We start from the raw sequence: 15,302 nt of genomic DNA, 5'->3' as shown, positions 1-15,302 counted from the left end.
GAGAGAGAGAGAGAGGAAGAGAAGGAAAGGGAGAGGAGAGAGAGAAAGAAGGAGGGAGGGAGAGGGAGAGAGAAGGAGGGAGGGAGGGAGAGACAGGGAGAGAGGGAGAGGAGGAAAGTCAGAGAGGGGGAGAATACTGTCTCCTGGATTTGGAATTAGGGGACTAAAGTTTGTGTCCTAGATGTGATATTAACTTGTTTTGGGGCAAAATGGTATAGCTTCCTGAACAGGGCATTGGAATTAGAGTCAGGAAGAACTGGGTTCAATTCTTGCCTTAGACCCATAGGGCCAAGTCACTTACCATCTCTGTGCCTCAGTTTCCTTACCTGTAAAATTAGAGTGTTGGATTCAATGGCCTCAAAGGTCCCTTTTGGCTTTCAACTTAGGATCTTATAAAGCTCATTTCATTTTTGAGACTCAATTTTCATATCTTTGAAATGGAAGTGCAGATCTGGGTTTGAATCCTGCCTCCTCTAACCCTTGTTTTGTTACCATGGGGCAGGTTGCTTCATTTTAATGAGTCTCATTTTCTCTATCTGTGAGATGGGTCTTTTTTCTCACCACACCCCTGGGAGCCTTGGAGCACTTAGTCAAGATTATTGCTATTATCAAGTTGGAGAGGGAGGAGCCCAGGTCTGGCTTCCCCAATATCATCTATCTCTTCAGCTCTTGCCTTACCCCCCCCCCCAGGGTAAACATCCCTCCCCCCTGTGACAAGCTCAGTGACCAGGGTGATCCCTGGGTGCCCCAGCCTAGCCCCCACCGGAGTCCCTTGCAGCCAGAGCAGGGTGTTGTATCTGGAGATGCTCCTGAGGGAGAGGGGAAGGAGCCTGGCTTCCCCAGCCAAAGCTGGAGTTGGGGTGCAATAGAAGGGTTCTGGGGAATGGGGGCACTTACCCATCCGGCTGCCTGTCTCTTTTCCTTTGAGATGGTTCTTATCCCATTCAGGGCTGTGGGAATGAGCAGAGAGCCTCCTGGGAGCAGGAGGGAAGAGGCTGGGGGTGTGAGGGAGGGGGGCGAGTCGGGGGAGTCAGCTCCCGGGGAGGGGACTGGGATTGAGCGACCGCCCTCTCTCTGTCTCCCTCCCTTCCTCTTCCCCTCCCTCCCTCCCTCCTCTGTGGCCCTCTTCCCCGCCTTCCCTTCCAGGAGTTCTCTCCAGCCGGGCTAGACCATGAGCGATGACTTAACTCCATGGGACAACACCACTGCCAGTCCCACGGTGAGTGAGTGAGCGAGCGAGCGAGCAAGCGGTGGAGGGGAGGAGGACCCCGACACTAAGGCCCCCTGTGCTCCTTGTATGCCCGCAGCCAGTGTCCGGCTCGGTCAGCCCCCAGGATGGCTCTGGGCTGCTTCTCGTGCTGCTCTCCGTCTTCATTGGGGGGACGCTGGTGGTGCTGTCAGGAGCCCTGATTCTGTGCCGGCGCTGCTGGGATGCCCACCGCAGGTACTCCAGGTAGGAGGGCCCAGCTGCGTCCCCCCGCCCCCTCCTAGAGATGGCCTGGCATCCCTACCGCCTTCACTGTCCTTTCAGAGAAATGGGCTCTCATTCTCCGTCGCCTGTGAAAACGGGGACGGTACTACTTGACTTACTTCCCCTCCAGGACTGTCTGGGGGGAAGAAATCTTTTGTCAGCCTTCCTTATCTCCACGGTGTCGTCAGCTCGATCTTTCCTCGCCGTCCCCGATCCCGCGGGGGGGATGGTGGTGCGGGAAGAGGCTGCTCCAAAGCCGGAGGGGTGGGGGAGGGGGCTCCCGGAGCCGGGTGACCGGCCTTAGCGATTTCAGTGTCCGCTTCCGCGGCCCCCTCTGCTGCTCACGCTCTCATCCCCCCTCCAGGGCCAGTGATGACCCAGAGAAAACGACCACCACCTACCTGGACGACTCCCAGCCCGCCCAAGGTGAGAGCTCCCTTTGGACGCCCAGCCGGCCCCCCCAGCCCCCTAGATCGCTTTCCCCGACCCACGTGTCCCGGGCAGGCAGGCGTCTGTGCAGCCTCGGGAGAGTCCTGGCTCCGAGGTTACCATGGCGATGGGTTTGAGGTGGTCAGGCCGGGAGCTGTCTATTGCAGGGGAGGATGGGGAGAGAAGGTTGGGGGGGGGGGCTTCCTCGGGCTCGCGGGCTCTCACGGGCTCCTGTTCCCTCTCTGCAGATATCACCATCAAAGTGGACGACCCAGAATGCCTGTCGTCTTCCAGCTACCGAGATGTGGACACCGAGCGCTTCCTGGCCACCAGCTCCACTGGCCGCAGGGTCTCCTTCAACGAGGCAGCCCTGTTTGAACAGAGCAGGAAGGCGCAAGAAAAAGGACGGAGGTAACTGCGCCCAGAGCTTCCCTTTCTCGGGGCTCCTTCCCACTTCCCAGAGGAGCACCCATAGCTGAGCCCCCCTTCTCCTAAGCTGTGCCCATCTCCTGGGCCCTTCCGCCCTTCATAATGGACCCAGTAAGGGTCTGGAATGCCCTTCAGAGGTCCCTGCCGGCTGGGGCCAGGAGAAGGGAATGGGGAGTGAGGAAATGATTCTGCTGAGAAATAAATTCTAGACTGGGGGAGCAAGAGAAGCAGCATCTGTTGCTTATGCCCTGTGTGATCCTGGGAAAGAGCCTCTCCATCTCTGGGACCCTCTTCTTCTTTTAATTTAATTTTTAATCTTTTTCCCATGATTCTTGTTGGCTCCCTCCCCCCTCCCGAGGTTGACAAGCAATTCCACTTTTCTTCTTTTTTTTTTAAAAAAGGGACCAGAGAAAGAACTGGTGGAATCTGAGTGCAGATGAAAGTGCCAGATTTTTCTGTTGTTGATTTGGGTTTATGTTTTGGGTTTTTGGTTTTATAAGATTATTCACTTACAGAAATGACCCACATGGCAAAAAAAAAATTAAAAAAGAGGGAGCTGGGGGCATCTGGGTGGCTCATTGGAGCCAGGCCCTGAGATGGGAGGTCCTGGGTTCAAATGTGACCACAGACACTTCCCAGCTGTGTGACCCTGGGCAAGTCACTTAACCCCCATTGCCTAGCCCTTACCCCTCTTCTGCCTCACAATCAATGCACAGTATTAATTCTAAGATGGAAGATAAGGGTTTAAAACATTAAAAAAAATGTAAAAAGAGGCGGCTGAACCAGATGATACTTTAGGTCCTTCTAGTTCTAGATCTTAGATCCTTGGGCCAGACTTCCTTGGTTCTGCTGTTTTTTCCCCCTCTTTCTTCACCTAGACCAGAGCTCTGTCATTCATCTATTTTGAGGATCCTCCAAGAGCTTCTCTGGGTTCTTAGCTCTAGATGGAACCCCAGATCTGGGGGCAACACTAACTTCTACTGGGCTGGAGGTGGTATAGCAAGACTCTGAGAAGTTTGTTCTGTTGGGTGACCAAACAGCTGAAAGGGACCTCAGTGGGGATCTAATGCCTCCAGTCCCAGCCAGGGTGTCTTCATATGGTCACACGGGTAATAATGAGCTGGAATTTGAGCATGAGCCTTCTAACTTGCCTTGCAGCACTTCTTTCCCTGGGACTCAGTTTTGTCATCTGTTAAATGGGACCACTGATCCCTGCCCTACTTTCAGACATAGGGTGTCAGAGTTGGAAAGGACCTTACATCTTCTCTAGGGCTATCCTTCATTTTGTGTATCTTCATGTTTTATCAATGCTCTGTTTTTTTTTTTTTAATGACTATCATTTCTCATCCAATGAAATCCTTCCTAGTAACAAGGGAGAAAGATCAACATATTTGTCATATATAAAAATGTATGCCTCATCTCACACCCATAGTGTACGGCTCTTCTGTCAAGGACCAGACATGTGCTTCCCCACCTGGATGTCAGTGACTTGATTAGGGTTCTTTTATCTTTGAATGTTATTTTCTTTTATAGCAGGACTTCTTAATCTGGGGTCCTCAGCCTTTTAATTTTAAAAAATATTTTGAGATTTCTATTTCAATATAACCGGATTCCTTTGTAATCCAATGTGTCTTATGCATTTAACTACTTTATTATTATTTTTTTTAATTTAAACCCTCACTTTCTGTTTTAGAATTAATTCAAGTATCAGTTTCAAGGCAGAAGAGTGGTAAGGGCTAAGCAACTTGCCCAGGATCACACAGCTAGGAAGTGTCTGGAAGAGGCCAGATTTGAACCCAGGCCTTCCTAAGCACTGAGCCCCTAAAGATTTTATTCTGAGAAGGGATCTGTCAGAGGTTTCACCAGACCAACTGCCTAAGAGGCTTAGGTTGGACAACAGCAAAGTTACGAACTCCTGCTTTAGAGCACTTCAGTCATGGTGTAAAGAGCTCTTCTGGTTCTGCTGACTTAGCTCTGGAACTGTTCATATAGATTTTCCCATGTTTCTCTGCATTCTTTGTATTCTTCCCTTCCTATAGCAAAATAATGTTCGCTCACATTCATATACCAGGCCTTTTTTCCCAGCTGTTCCCCCATCAGTGGGAATGTTTCCTTCTAGTTTTTTGTTGCTACAAAAAGTGCTGCTATAAATATTTTTGTATAAATAGGAAGCTTTCCCCGTCTTTGACCTCCATGGTGGTAGTAGCATTGGATCAAAAGGAATATATATATATTTGTGTGTGCATCCTTAAATCCATACACATGCAGAGAGTTGAGTGACTTTTTTTTAGTACTGTTTCAGTGTTTCCCAGAATGGCCGAATCGGGTCTCTGCTCCTACGACAGGCAGGACAGAACTCCGCCCTCCCTTCTGTCCCCACCCCAACACATGCCATTGTCGACCTTTCTCATCTTTGCCAATTTGGTGGACAGGAAGTGAAACCTCCGTGGTTTTAATTTTCTTATTATTAGTGATTTGGGAATAAGAAGCACTCTTTAATCCGGTTATGGACTGGTTGTCACATATCTTCCTTTGGAACCTGCACGGGGAAGTCACTGGCCCCCCAAGTTGGTGGTAGAGCCCCTGGGGGGTCCGCCATGGGGTCAGAGCGAGGCCGGGATTAGGCACGGCAGGCCACGGGCTCCTGTGCCCCTCACAGGTATACCTTGACCGAGGGGGACTTCCACCACCTCAAGAATGCCCGTCTCACCCACCTCCACCTGCCCCCGCTGAAGATCGTCACCATTCACGAGTGTGATTCCAGCGAGACCAGCGTGGCCATGACGCCCCGCCTGGCCGCCTCGGGCTCTAAGACCAGCCTGTCCATTTTCCAGGTAAGTTTCCTGGGCCCCCACCTGCCGCGTGGCCTCCCCCAACAGGGTCTCTCCGGCTCTGCAGGGCTCCCCTCGGCCAGGCACTGGGGAGGAGGGCAAGGGGTGGAAGGTATCAGGAAACCAACATGGAAAAGAAGGAGGAGGAAGGCTCCAAGCAGGGTGTCCCAATGTCAGTGTGAGCTCCAGGAGCCAGCGAGAGAGACAGAGAGAGAGGCAGGAGAGCGAGTGCCCGTTCCCTCCATCACATCCAGCCCGCCTCTCCTTTGCCCTTTGCCCTTGTCACTCCCCCCCACCCCACTTCCACCCCCACCCCGGCTCTGTCCTGCAGCCCCGAGTCAGCGCCCCGGCCCCGAAGGCCCTCACCGGCCACTCCATGTGCCCCAGCTCCGCCCTGCCAGGTGACCCCTACAACTCCACCGTGGACACTGCCAGCTTCGTGGAGGCCAGCCCATCTGCGTCCACCGACTCTGGGGAGGGCACCTCGGTAAGCGGCCCGCGAGCCCCGGGCCGGAGGATCAGAGGCCTGTCCTGCAAAGCCTTCAGAAAGTTGGGAAAGGGGAGGGGAAGAGTCAAGACCCCCCCCCAACAACCTCCCATCCCTGCCCACTCCTCTCCCCCACCTCCCAAGAAAGATCATTGCCCTAAGGAGCTTCCACGTGAGCTAGGAGGAGCCAGGAGGCCCGCCCCTGCCCCTGTGATCTTGGGAAAGTCTCTTTGCTTCTCTGTGCCTCAGTTTCCCCATCTGCACCCACACTCCGGCTTGGCCTTAGATGAGAAATAGCCCTTTAGAGGCAGTGAAGAGTAGAGGAAGAGAAATGGACCTGGAGGTGGGGAGAGACTCGAGTCACGTGACCTGCCCCACCCCTGGTCAGTTTCTCCTCAGGGTAACCTTGAGGAAAATCATGGCAGTATCAAGGTGGCAGTGCCTGCACCCCTCCTCTCCCTCCCCCTGAACCTGGGCAGGCCTGGGCCGTGGGGCGGAGGGGGTCAGAAGGAGGGGGCATCGCCAGCTCACCAGTTGTCTGATTTCCCTTTTAGCTGTTAGTTAGGGACTCGCCTAGGGACTGGCCAATGTAGAAATACCCTTTCCCAGGGCAGGTGGGCAGAGAGTTGTCTAGCGCACTGGGAAGGGCAGATGACTTGTCCACAGTCCCTCGGCAGGCCGGTGTCATAATAACATTTTGATAATACCCTGCCTGGGGGCAGCCGGGTGGCTCAGTGGATGGAGAGCCAGGCCTTGAGACCGAGGTCCTGGGTTCAAATCTGACCTCACACACTTCCTAGCTATATGACCCTGGGCAAGTCACTGAACCCCCATTACCTAGCCCTCACCACTCTTCTGCCTTAGAACGGACACTCTTGACTGATTCCAGGCCAGAAGGTCGGGGTTTAAAAAAAAAAACAACCAGCCAGGAAGAATCTAGGGCTTTGGGGAAACCCGGCAGGTTTATCCCTATTCAGAGAAGAACAGGGTGAGGCCCAGGGCAGGGAGGGGAACTTCTCTGAGATCACACAGAGTCGGGCCAGGAAGCCACACAGTCCAGATCAGGGCCTGCATTAAACACAATCCAAAGGGAGCATGCCGGGAAGGAACTGGGGAGACCCTGGCCTCTGGGCCTCAGTGGGATGTGGGGAGGCTGGGCCAGTCGTGGGTACCTGTAGCTGCAGGTGTCCCCCTCGCTGGTCTCCCTCACCCCCAGCCGCAGGAAAGCGGATTCAGGCTTAGGGCAGATGGGGCCATGGAGGCCTCATGGCGGCGGAGCTCAAGAGTGCAAGGCAGGTGATGGGGCAGGCAGACAGAAGAGAAGGGACCGGACAGGGCGCCTGCCTGTCCCCCCAGTGCCCTCTGCCCGAGTTCTGATGTGTGTGTGTGCGCGGTGCCCACGTGGCACGTGTTTGTGTCTGTCTAAATCCTCCTTTCTCTCGGGGGACCTGGAACTCTCTGAGGTTTCCCGGCATCCATCCAGGGGCGTCTGATGCGTGTGTGTGTGTGTGTGTGTGTGTGTGTGTGTGTGTGTGTGTCTGGGGTTGGGGAGGCGGGTGGGGGTCCAGGGTGGCCTGACCCTCGCCTGCCTCTCCTACCTCTCCCAGCTTGACGCCGGTGCCAGGAGCTCCACGGCAGGCACCTCCGGGGGCAGGATGGGAGAGGCTGGGCCGGCTCCAGGCCCGGGCACCGTCCTGCAGTTTTTCACTCGACTCCGGCGACACGCCAGCCTCGAGGGGGGCAGCCCCTACTTCAAGATGAAAAAGTGGAAGCTCGAGGCCAGTCACCGGGCATCCAGCTTGGACACCAGGGGTAAGTGGCGGGCCCCATGCCCAGCTCGGAGTCTTGGGCTCTGCATCCCGGATGGTTCTGTGGAAGGCCTCGTGAGGTGGGATGAGGACATGGAGCTGGTTCCTCTGTGGGGTAGGAACACAAGAGAGTTCAGAGATCAATTCCTACAAGGTGAATTCCCCAATTGGTTATTAAGGGACAATAGCACGGAAGTGTTTTTGTCTTCTGCAGGGATAGTTTTATTATCCCCCTTTCATAGAGGGCTCAACTGAGACTGGGAAGTGGAAAGAGCCCTGGGAGAGAGCTGGGGCAGAATCTGAATGCTTAGGATCTTGGGGAGCCCCAGTTTTGTCTTCTGTGAGAGGAGGCTCATATTCACGGCTCCCTGCTCCTGGGGTGGCCGGAGCAGATGAGATGACAAAGCGCTTTGTGATCGCACGGAAGTGTGTGGAGGCTGCAGCCCAACCTCTTCCTGGAGGCTGTGGGGGCATGTGGCCCATGTGTGTAGGTTCTGTTGTGTTCTGGTCTTGGCCCGTATTAGGCGGCCCCCTGACAATGTTGGTCATTCTGTCTCAGATGATGCTTCGAGGTTCGAGGTGCTACAGGGAGTCTTCCTCCCAGCAGCCCCACAAGGTGGGATGGGTGGATATTGTTTTACCCGTTTTATGGATGAGGAAACTGAGGCCTAGAGGTTAGTGACTTGCCCCAAGCCACACAGCTAGTCCAGATGAGGGCCTGCATTGAACACAATCCAAAAGGAGTGTGCTGGGAAGGAACTGGGGAGACCCTGGCCTCTGGGCCTCAGTGGGATGTGGGGAGGCCGGGCCAGTCGTGGGCCCCTGTAGCTGCAGTCAGTGCGTCCATGCAGGAGAATGAGGGTGTCTGTAAAGGGTCTGACACCCCCAAGCTGTGAGGGGAGGCCAACTCCTCAGGACCTCCTCTTGTGAGGCTCCAGGGTCCAAAAAAGCAGCACCCAAGGTCCTGGGCTTGTTTTATTAGAAATGAGGAGGCTGGACTAAGGCCTTCTGGCCCAGTTCTGTTCTAAGTCAGGGAGGGAGAGGGTGGCCCAGCTCTAGTATTTCTTGTTCTAAGGGCCTCCCAGTGCTGATATTCTGTGCTTTAAGGTCTCTGCCAGTTCTGAAGGTAGCTCTTCTTCTTCTTCTTTTTCTTCTTCTTCTTCTTTTTTTTAAACTCTTACTTTCTGTCTTAGTAACAACCCTAAAAATAGAAGAGAGTGGTAAGGGCTAGGCCATGGTAGTTAAGTGACTCGCCCAGGGTCACACAGCTAGGAAGTGTCTGAGGCCAGATTTGAACCCAGGACCTCCTGTCTCTGGGCCTGACTTTCATTCTACTGAGCCACCTAGCTGCCCCTGGAATTCTTCCTCTCATGCCTGTGCCCGCCTCCAGCCCCTGGCTTCGACATTCTTCATAGCCAAGTGATGTTTAAAATCCTTGGGGAGTCAGGCTGACACACCCTGCCCAGGGCCACCTTCCCCAGATGCTCTCCAACACCCCACCCCCCCAACCAGACCCAAATCAGGAAGACACCAGAGGGATTCCTTAGGTCACCAGTGTTGAGGTTTATTTAATTAAATGGAGCTCTTAAAGCCATTCTAGGAGCTGCAGCTCTGCTGAACTTTTCTGCAGAGGCCTGGATGAAGGAGGAGGGCAGGGGCTGTAGCCTGAGCAGGTCACCTCCGCTTGCTGTGGAGCTGGGCCTTGGGATCCGCAGCCGGGGGGGATGCCTCTGAAAGGGGGTCCTCAAAAGCCAAGCTCTTCTGGACCAACTGTCAAAACAAAGAGAGGGGAGAGGCCAGGGTGGCTGGTGAGCTGCAGCAGGGTTTAATTTCCGGGGGATTTAGCCTTGAAAATGCAGAAGCAATAGAAGGACAGAGAATGGGAGGAGGGACGGAGAGGGAGAGGGAGAGAGGAGGAAGGAAGAGAAGAGAGAGAGAGAGAGAGAGAAAGAGAGAAGGGAGGGAGGGAGGGAGGAAGAGAAGAGAGAGGGAGGGGGGGAGAGAGAGAGCGAGCGAGCACTGGTTTGATTCCTGGAAGCGATTAGAGCCAAATATAGTTGTAGAAACTGCACAGAACCTGTTTGCCGGGTAATTGCACCTTCCTCCCCCTCCTTTCTGGCCCACAGCAAGAGAACCAGTTTGCATTAATGCTGTGCCCAGCCCTCCCCCTCTCCCTGGCCATCTGTATCTCTCTTGGCACCATCCCAGACATCCCCAGTTCTCTGGGTTTCCCCAAGGTACTGGGTAGGGGAGGGGTTTCTCCTCCACCACCCTGTGGCCTTCCTCTCTAGGTTCTTTCCCCCCCCCTCCCCGATTTTTGGGGTTTGGCCCTTGGATCTCTTTGGTGTAGGGAACTAGGGGGGCTGCCTCTGCTAACACCTCTGCCAGGGACCCTTGAGCCACCTGAGGTTGAGAAGGATGTGTCTGAGGCTGCCCTTGCACCCTCCTCCTCCCTCTGAAGCCCAGGCATGGCTCCCCCAATCAAGCTCTTTTCTGAGACTCGGCTTCAAATCTGGCTTCTGCCGATGGCTCTCTGGAGCTAGTTCTGTCTGGCTGGGCCCCTTCCAGCTCTAGCTGGCCCTGTGGCCCTGGTCTCCAGGCTGGGATGGTCCTTTCCTCTGGGACCTAGCTTCGAGGTCTCCCCGGCTGGTCCAGGTGGTGCCTCTGCCCATTTAACTCCTCAGTAGCCCCTGGTCATGGGCTGCAACCTGGGCTCCCGAGTGCTCGCTTGGAGGATGGGCCCATCAGCCGGGTAGGACCCCCCCCCCAGTCCTCTGTCTCTGAAGAGTTAGAGCTGGAGGGGCCTCTGATTCCAGAAGCCTGGTTTTTGCAAGCGGGGCAGCCCCAGCTGTCTGTGAGGTGCTTGTGATCAGGGCCAGGCCAGCTCCCTGCCCCTCACAAACAAGGAAGGCGGCAGAGAGCCGGGGTCCGAGTCACAAGAAGCTCCTTCAGGGAGGCTGAGGTCCCGGCACTACTTTGCAGGAGGGCTGACGATCCACCCACGGCTGGCGGGGCTTCCTGAGACGCGGTCAGAGTGGGCATCTACACTGGCACACCCTTCTCTCCCTGCAGGTTCTCCCAAGCGCCACCAATTTCAGCGGCAGAGGGCGGCGAGCGAGAGCATGGAGCAAGAGGACCGAGACCCCCACCAGACGGACATCATCCAGTACATCGCCCGCACAGACGCTGCGGCCTTCCCGCCCCCCGCCGGCCCCACCAGCCCTCCACCCGCTCTCGGCAGGTATTCTTCAGTAGATAAGAGGTGACGGTTGGTGGATGTGGGGGGGACCCCTATGGAAACCCTGGCTCCCACGAGGAGGAAAGGAGGGGTGTTCCCCACATCACTGACACTTGCGCTGTTTCTCAGGAACAAACTGGCTTGCTTCTGGGGACTTGGGGGGATGTGGGGGGAACCAGGGTGGTCCAGTGAGGGCCCTAGGCCCGACTCCCCATGTGCAAAATAAGGACGCTGGACGAGACCAAGGGTGCTCAATCTGGGGGGGTGTCTGTGAACGTGTCTGAAAAATACTGTACTTTGACCCCACTTTCTTCTCTTACCCTGTGTACTTTATGTATTTAAAAACCACATTCTAGGGTCAGCTGGGTGGCTCAGAGAGCCAAGCCTAGAGACGGGAGGTCCTGGCTTAAATCTGGCCCCAGATGCATCCTAGCTGTGTGGCCCTGGGGCAAGTCACTTAACCCCACTGCCTAGTCCTTACTCATATCAATATACAGTATTGAGTCTAAGGTGAGGGTTTTAAGAATAAAAACAAACTTATTGAGAGGAGGTTTATCCATGGGCTACCTCCAAAGAGTTAAGAATTCCTGGCCTTGATGCCAAGAGGTCCTATCCATCCTGATGCTCGAGGATCGGTGTGGACCTGTGCTGGGCACAGGAAGGGCAGTTTCCACCCGAGCTGCTCGGCATCTCCTGTCTTAGGATGGGGGTCAGCAGGGCACCCCGCTTAAAGCAACACTCATAAGGGCCTTGATTCTGTCCCAGCCTAGGCTGGCAGTACTTTGGGGTGGGAAGCCAGAAGAAAGAAGGGCCTCGCTGTTATACACCCCCTTAAAGGGGCAGGGCCAGGGCAGGCAGGGCTGCCCCCTAGTTAGTGCTCAGATCCTGCCTCATGTTCCAGAGGGTCAGGGCTGGGAGGCCATTTAGTCCAGGCCCTCCAGGCTGACAAAGGCAAATGGAGTTGGGGGAGGTACTCGGTCACCTCCACAGAGCCAGTGGAGCCCAGACTCTTCTCACTACCAGGCTGGCTTTACAGGCCCGGCCTGGCTGTGCCCTCCTTGGATGGGCACGAGGGATTTGTGGTTCTGGGGCTGGAAGTGACCTCGCAGACCATTTGGCTCCTTTTTACACATGGGGAAACTGTGCCAGGACAACTCATGCTCTTTCTCCTGGGGGGGGGGCGCTGCCTCACTCTCCCTTCTGCCTCTGGCACATCCCCTGCCCATGGGCGCCCTCCCCCCTCCCCCCACTTCTGTTGTGGTCAGGGCCTGGATCTTCTCCTGGATGATGGCCATGGCCTCTTCACTGGCTCCTTTAAGTTTCTTCCCTCTTAAATTCATCTTCCACATGTCTGGGGAAGTCATTCTCTTACAGAGCAGAAATGATGAGATCTCAGGGAAGCCCCCGTGGCTCCCCATGGCCAGCCCTGATGGGGCATCTTGCTTCCCACAGGCCCCTCCATCTCTGGGCCTTTGTCCTGGTTCTGTGCTGTGCCTGGAAGGTTCTCCCCCTTCCCTCATGGAGTCTCATTTCCTTCCATATCTTGAGCAGCATCTCCCACACAAAGCCTCTCTCCCTCTTCCTGCCCTCGTCTCCATTTTGTAGCCAGTGGACTGAGGCGGGGACATGTGGCACCGAGTGGCTCTGAGAGCCTGGTCAATGCCAGGGTATGGGAGCTGGAGATGGGGGGCTTAGGGAGACAGAGGGGGCCACAGAGAAGCCGCTGCCCCCTGCCCTGGGCAGGGCTGGGTTGCAGGGAGCTTTCCTGGGTGATTGGACCTGAATGGGAAGCCTGGCTTTAGGGCTGGCCCTTAGCAAGGCAGGGGAGGGGAATCCTAGACCAGCAACCAAGGGTCCTGGAGACACTAAGCCAGGAGTTCCTAACTTGGGGTCCCTGACTTCTTGGCATCTGTGAACCCAGAAGGGCTGATGACTACTCCAGTATAACTGGTCTCCTTTGTCATCCTCTGTGTTTTATTGTATGCATTAAAAACAGTGTTCTGAGGGGGGGCTTCAGAGGCTTGGCCAGCTAGCCTAGGGGCCATGCCACCCCAAAAGGGCTGCTTAAAAGTCCTGCCCTAGCTTGCTTGAACAGGAGAATATGAGAGTAAGATATATCCTGGGCATGGAGGCAGGCCACCTGGCTGTGGGTCCCTTCAGGGGCCCTTCCAGCCCTAATGGACCGGACTGACCAATCTCACCTCTTTCTGCACGTGAGAAAGAGAAGGCCAGAGAGGGGAAGGGACTTGCCCAGGGTCACCTAGCCTTTGATATGCAGCTGCTGCCTCTCCTCCTGGCATGGTTCTCCCTTCCTGGGGTCTCCTCATGCTTCTCTCACTCCTATCTCTCCAGGAAAGCAATCAGAAATGTAGCCCTCCTGGGTTTGCTGCTTTGTAAAAAGACCACAGGAGGACAGAAAGGCCTCTGACAGTGGAATTTCTGGGAGCAGTAGGGGAGGCAGCAAACAAGTAGATGATGTTGGACTGAGGCATTAGGAAGATCTGAATTCAAATCCTGCTTAGACTGGAGAGCTGGGTGACCCTACTAGGCAAAGGAGCCCCACTTCTCTCTACCCTAGTTTGCCAGCTCCTCTGTAAGGGGGGCAGAATGATAGGCCTGGGCTCCCAGGGCTGTTTGGGGGATCAAAGAGATAAATGTAAAGTGTTTTTGCCAATCTTCTACAAGTGCTATATGATGGGATAAAGCCAAGATGGCTGCTGAGGGGCCAGGAGAATCCTCTAAAAGTCTCTTTGACTCCCCGTTAAGGTACTGGGGCTGTTTTCATATGTATATGTAGTATGTATAGGTATGTGCATGGTGGAGGAGGAGAGAGAGCTGGGGCTGTTTCCACATCTGTAAAATGAAAGGGGCAGCCCCCATGACCTCCAAGGGCTCTCCCACCCCCAAACTTGGCAGGTGGTCAACCGAGAGCTCACTGTGGGGGTTGGGGGGAGACCATTTGGGTGCAAGCTCCTCTCTGTGTAAAAGGAGGCTACCGGAATAGCAATGGCTCTGGCTGGGTCCAGGCCCCAGGGCAGACTGCAAAGAGGGGCCTGGGTTGGTGCTCGCTAAAGTTTCTTAGAACTAAAGCCGGCAGTCTCTATTTGTTAGGGCCCTTTAGGGGGTTTTCCTAAGGCTCTAAGATGGAAAGTGCCTCCCATCAGTCGTATAGGGATGTCGAGGCTCCAAAAGATAGGGCGATTTAGAGAATGAGTGGTAGGCGGAGCGCCAGTGCACAGGTAAGGAGGAGGGGGGGAGGGGGAGCCGCGAACCGGGTGAGCTGAGGAGGTCCGATGACCCTACCTGGCTAGCAGCACCTCTAACAGCCAGCCTGGGCTATATTGCAGGCTAGAGCCCCCGGACGTGCCGGGGACAGCAGCAGCAGCAGCAGCGGCGGGAGCCGCCGGAGGAGTCCCCGAATCCCCCCAGGAAAGAAGCAGCAGCAGCAGCAGCAGCAACGGGGTTGAGCAGCAGCAACAGCAGCAGCAGCAACAGCAGGCCATGTATCGGGACATCTGGAGCCTGCGGGCCTCTCTGGAGCTGTACGCAGCGGCGTCCGACCAGAGCAGCGGCAACGACCAGGACTCGGTCCGGAGTGGGGACAGCGCGGGCTCCGCCGGGGCCGGCCCCGGGGGGAGCCTCCCGCCGTCTCACGAGCTGGGCGAGACGGAAGCGGAACGGGAGGCGGAGGCGGAGGCGCAGGCGGATCGGCCCGGGCCCGGGCCCGGGGAAGGGGGTGAAGCGGGTCCCCGGAAACTGCTGCAGATGGACAGCGGCTACGCGTCCATCGAAGGCCCCGGACGAGCCGGCGACGACGCCACCCCGGCCACGGCGTCCGAGAAGCGCTTCTGCTTCACCAGCGCTGGGCGCACAGGCACCGTGTTCGACAGCTTCGAGGCCGCGCTGGCGGCGGCCGAGGCAGAGGCCCGGGCCGGGCCCGAGGCCGAGCCCCAGCCGGAGGCCGAGCCGGAGGCCGAGGTGGAGTCGCTGCGTGGGGCGCAGGGGCTGCTGCTGCTGCGGGCTTGGCCCCCGCACGGGCAGCTGCTGCTCCCGGCCCCCGCCGCCACCGCCACCCCCGGCCCCTCCGTGGCCGCAGCCCCCGCTGCTGCCTCCGCCGCCTCCCTCGCAGCCTCCCTCGCCACCTCCGTCTCCTCCTCCGGCGCCGCCGTCCCCGCTGCTGCTGCCATCGTTCCCGGGCCCGGGACCGGTTCCGGCCCCGGCTCCGGCCTCGGGTCCGTCCTGGCCCCGCTGCCCCGGCGCGACTACAGCATCGACGAGAAGACCGACGCGCTCTTCCACGAGTTCGTGCGCCATGACCCACAGTTCGACGAGGGCCCGCGGCCGCGCCACCGCTCCCGGGCTCACGCGCGCAAGCAGTGGCAGAGGACGCGGCAGCACAGCGACCCCGGCGCCCGAGCCGCGCCCCCGCACGCCCTGCCGCCGCTGCAGCCGCCGCCGGGGCCCCCGTCTCTCCTGCAGCCGCCGCAGCCCGCGCCCCACGTGGCCGCTGCGCCCGAGCGCCCGCGCGCCCCCTTGCGGCGCGGAGACAGCGGCCCCCCGGATGCCCGCGCTTTCCACAGCCCGCTGCCCCGCATCGTGAGCTCCGGCG

The 15,302-nt window shown here is 56.9% G+C and overlaps 1 protein-coding gene across 1 annotated transcript in view; it reads left to right on the top strand.

Moving 5' to 3' along the window:
- The first annotated feature begins 1,171 nt into the window (after positions 1-1,171).
- Positions 1,172-15,302, top strand: part of LOC123256774 (CACN subunit beta associated regulatory protein) — a 41,091-nt gene continuing 26,960 nt past the window's right edge. The window contains exons 1-9 of the mRNA XM_044685338.1: positions 1,172-1,219; positions 1,308-1,453; positions 1,836-1,897; positions 2,149-2,311; positions 4,989-5,163; positions 5,492-5,647; positions 7,255-7,459; positions 10,528-10,696; positions 14,041-15,299. Of these exons, the coding sequence (XP_044541273.1) occupies positions 1,172-1,219; positions 1,308-1,453; positions 1,836-1,897; positions 2,149-2,311; positions 4,989-5,163; positions 5,492-5,647; positions 7,255-7,459; positions 10,528-10,696; positions 14,041-15,299 (2,383 nt within the window). The remainder of the gene's footprint in view (positions 1,220-1,307; positions 1,454-1,835; positions 1,898-2,148; positions 2,312-4,988; positions 5,164-5,491; positions 5,648-7,254; positions 7,460-10,527; positions 10,697-14,040; positions 15,300-15,302) is intronic.

This window comes from Gracilinanus agilis, chromosome 1, assembly GCF_016433145.1.
Source record: "Gracilinanus agilis isolate LMUSP501 chromosome 1, AgileGrace, whole genome shotgun sequence".
In the NCBI taxonomy this organism is placed as follows: domain Eukaryota; kingdom Metazoa; phylum Chordata; class Mammalia; order Didelphimorphia; family Didelphidae; genus Gracilinanus; species Gracilinanus agilis.
This window is presented reverse-complemented; position numbering and strand designations above follow the sequence as displayed.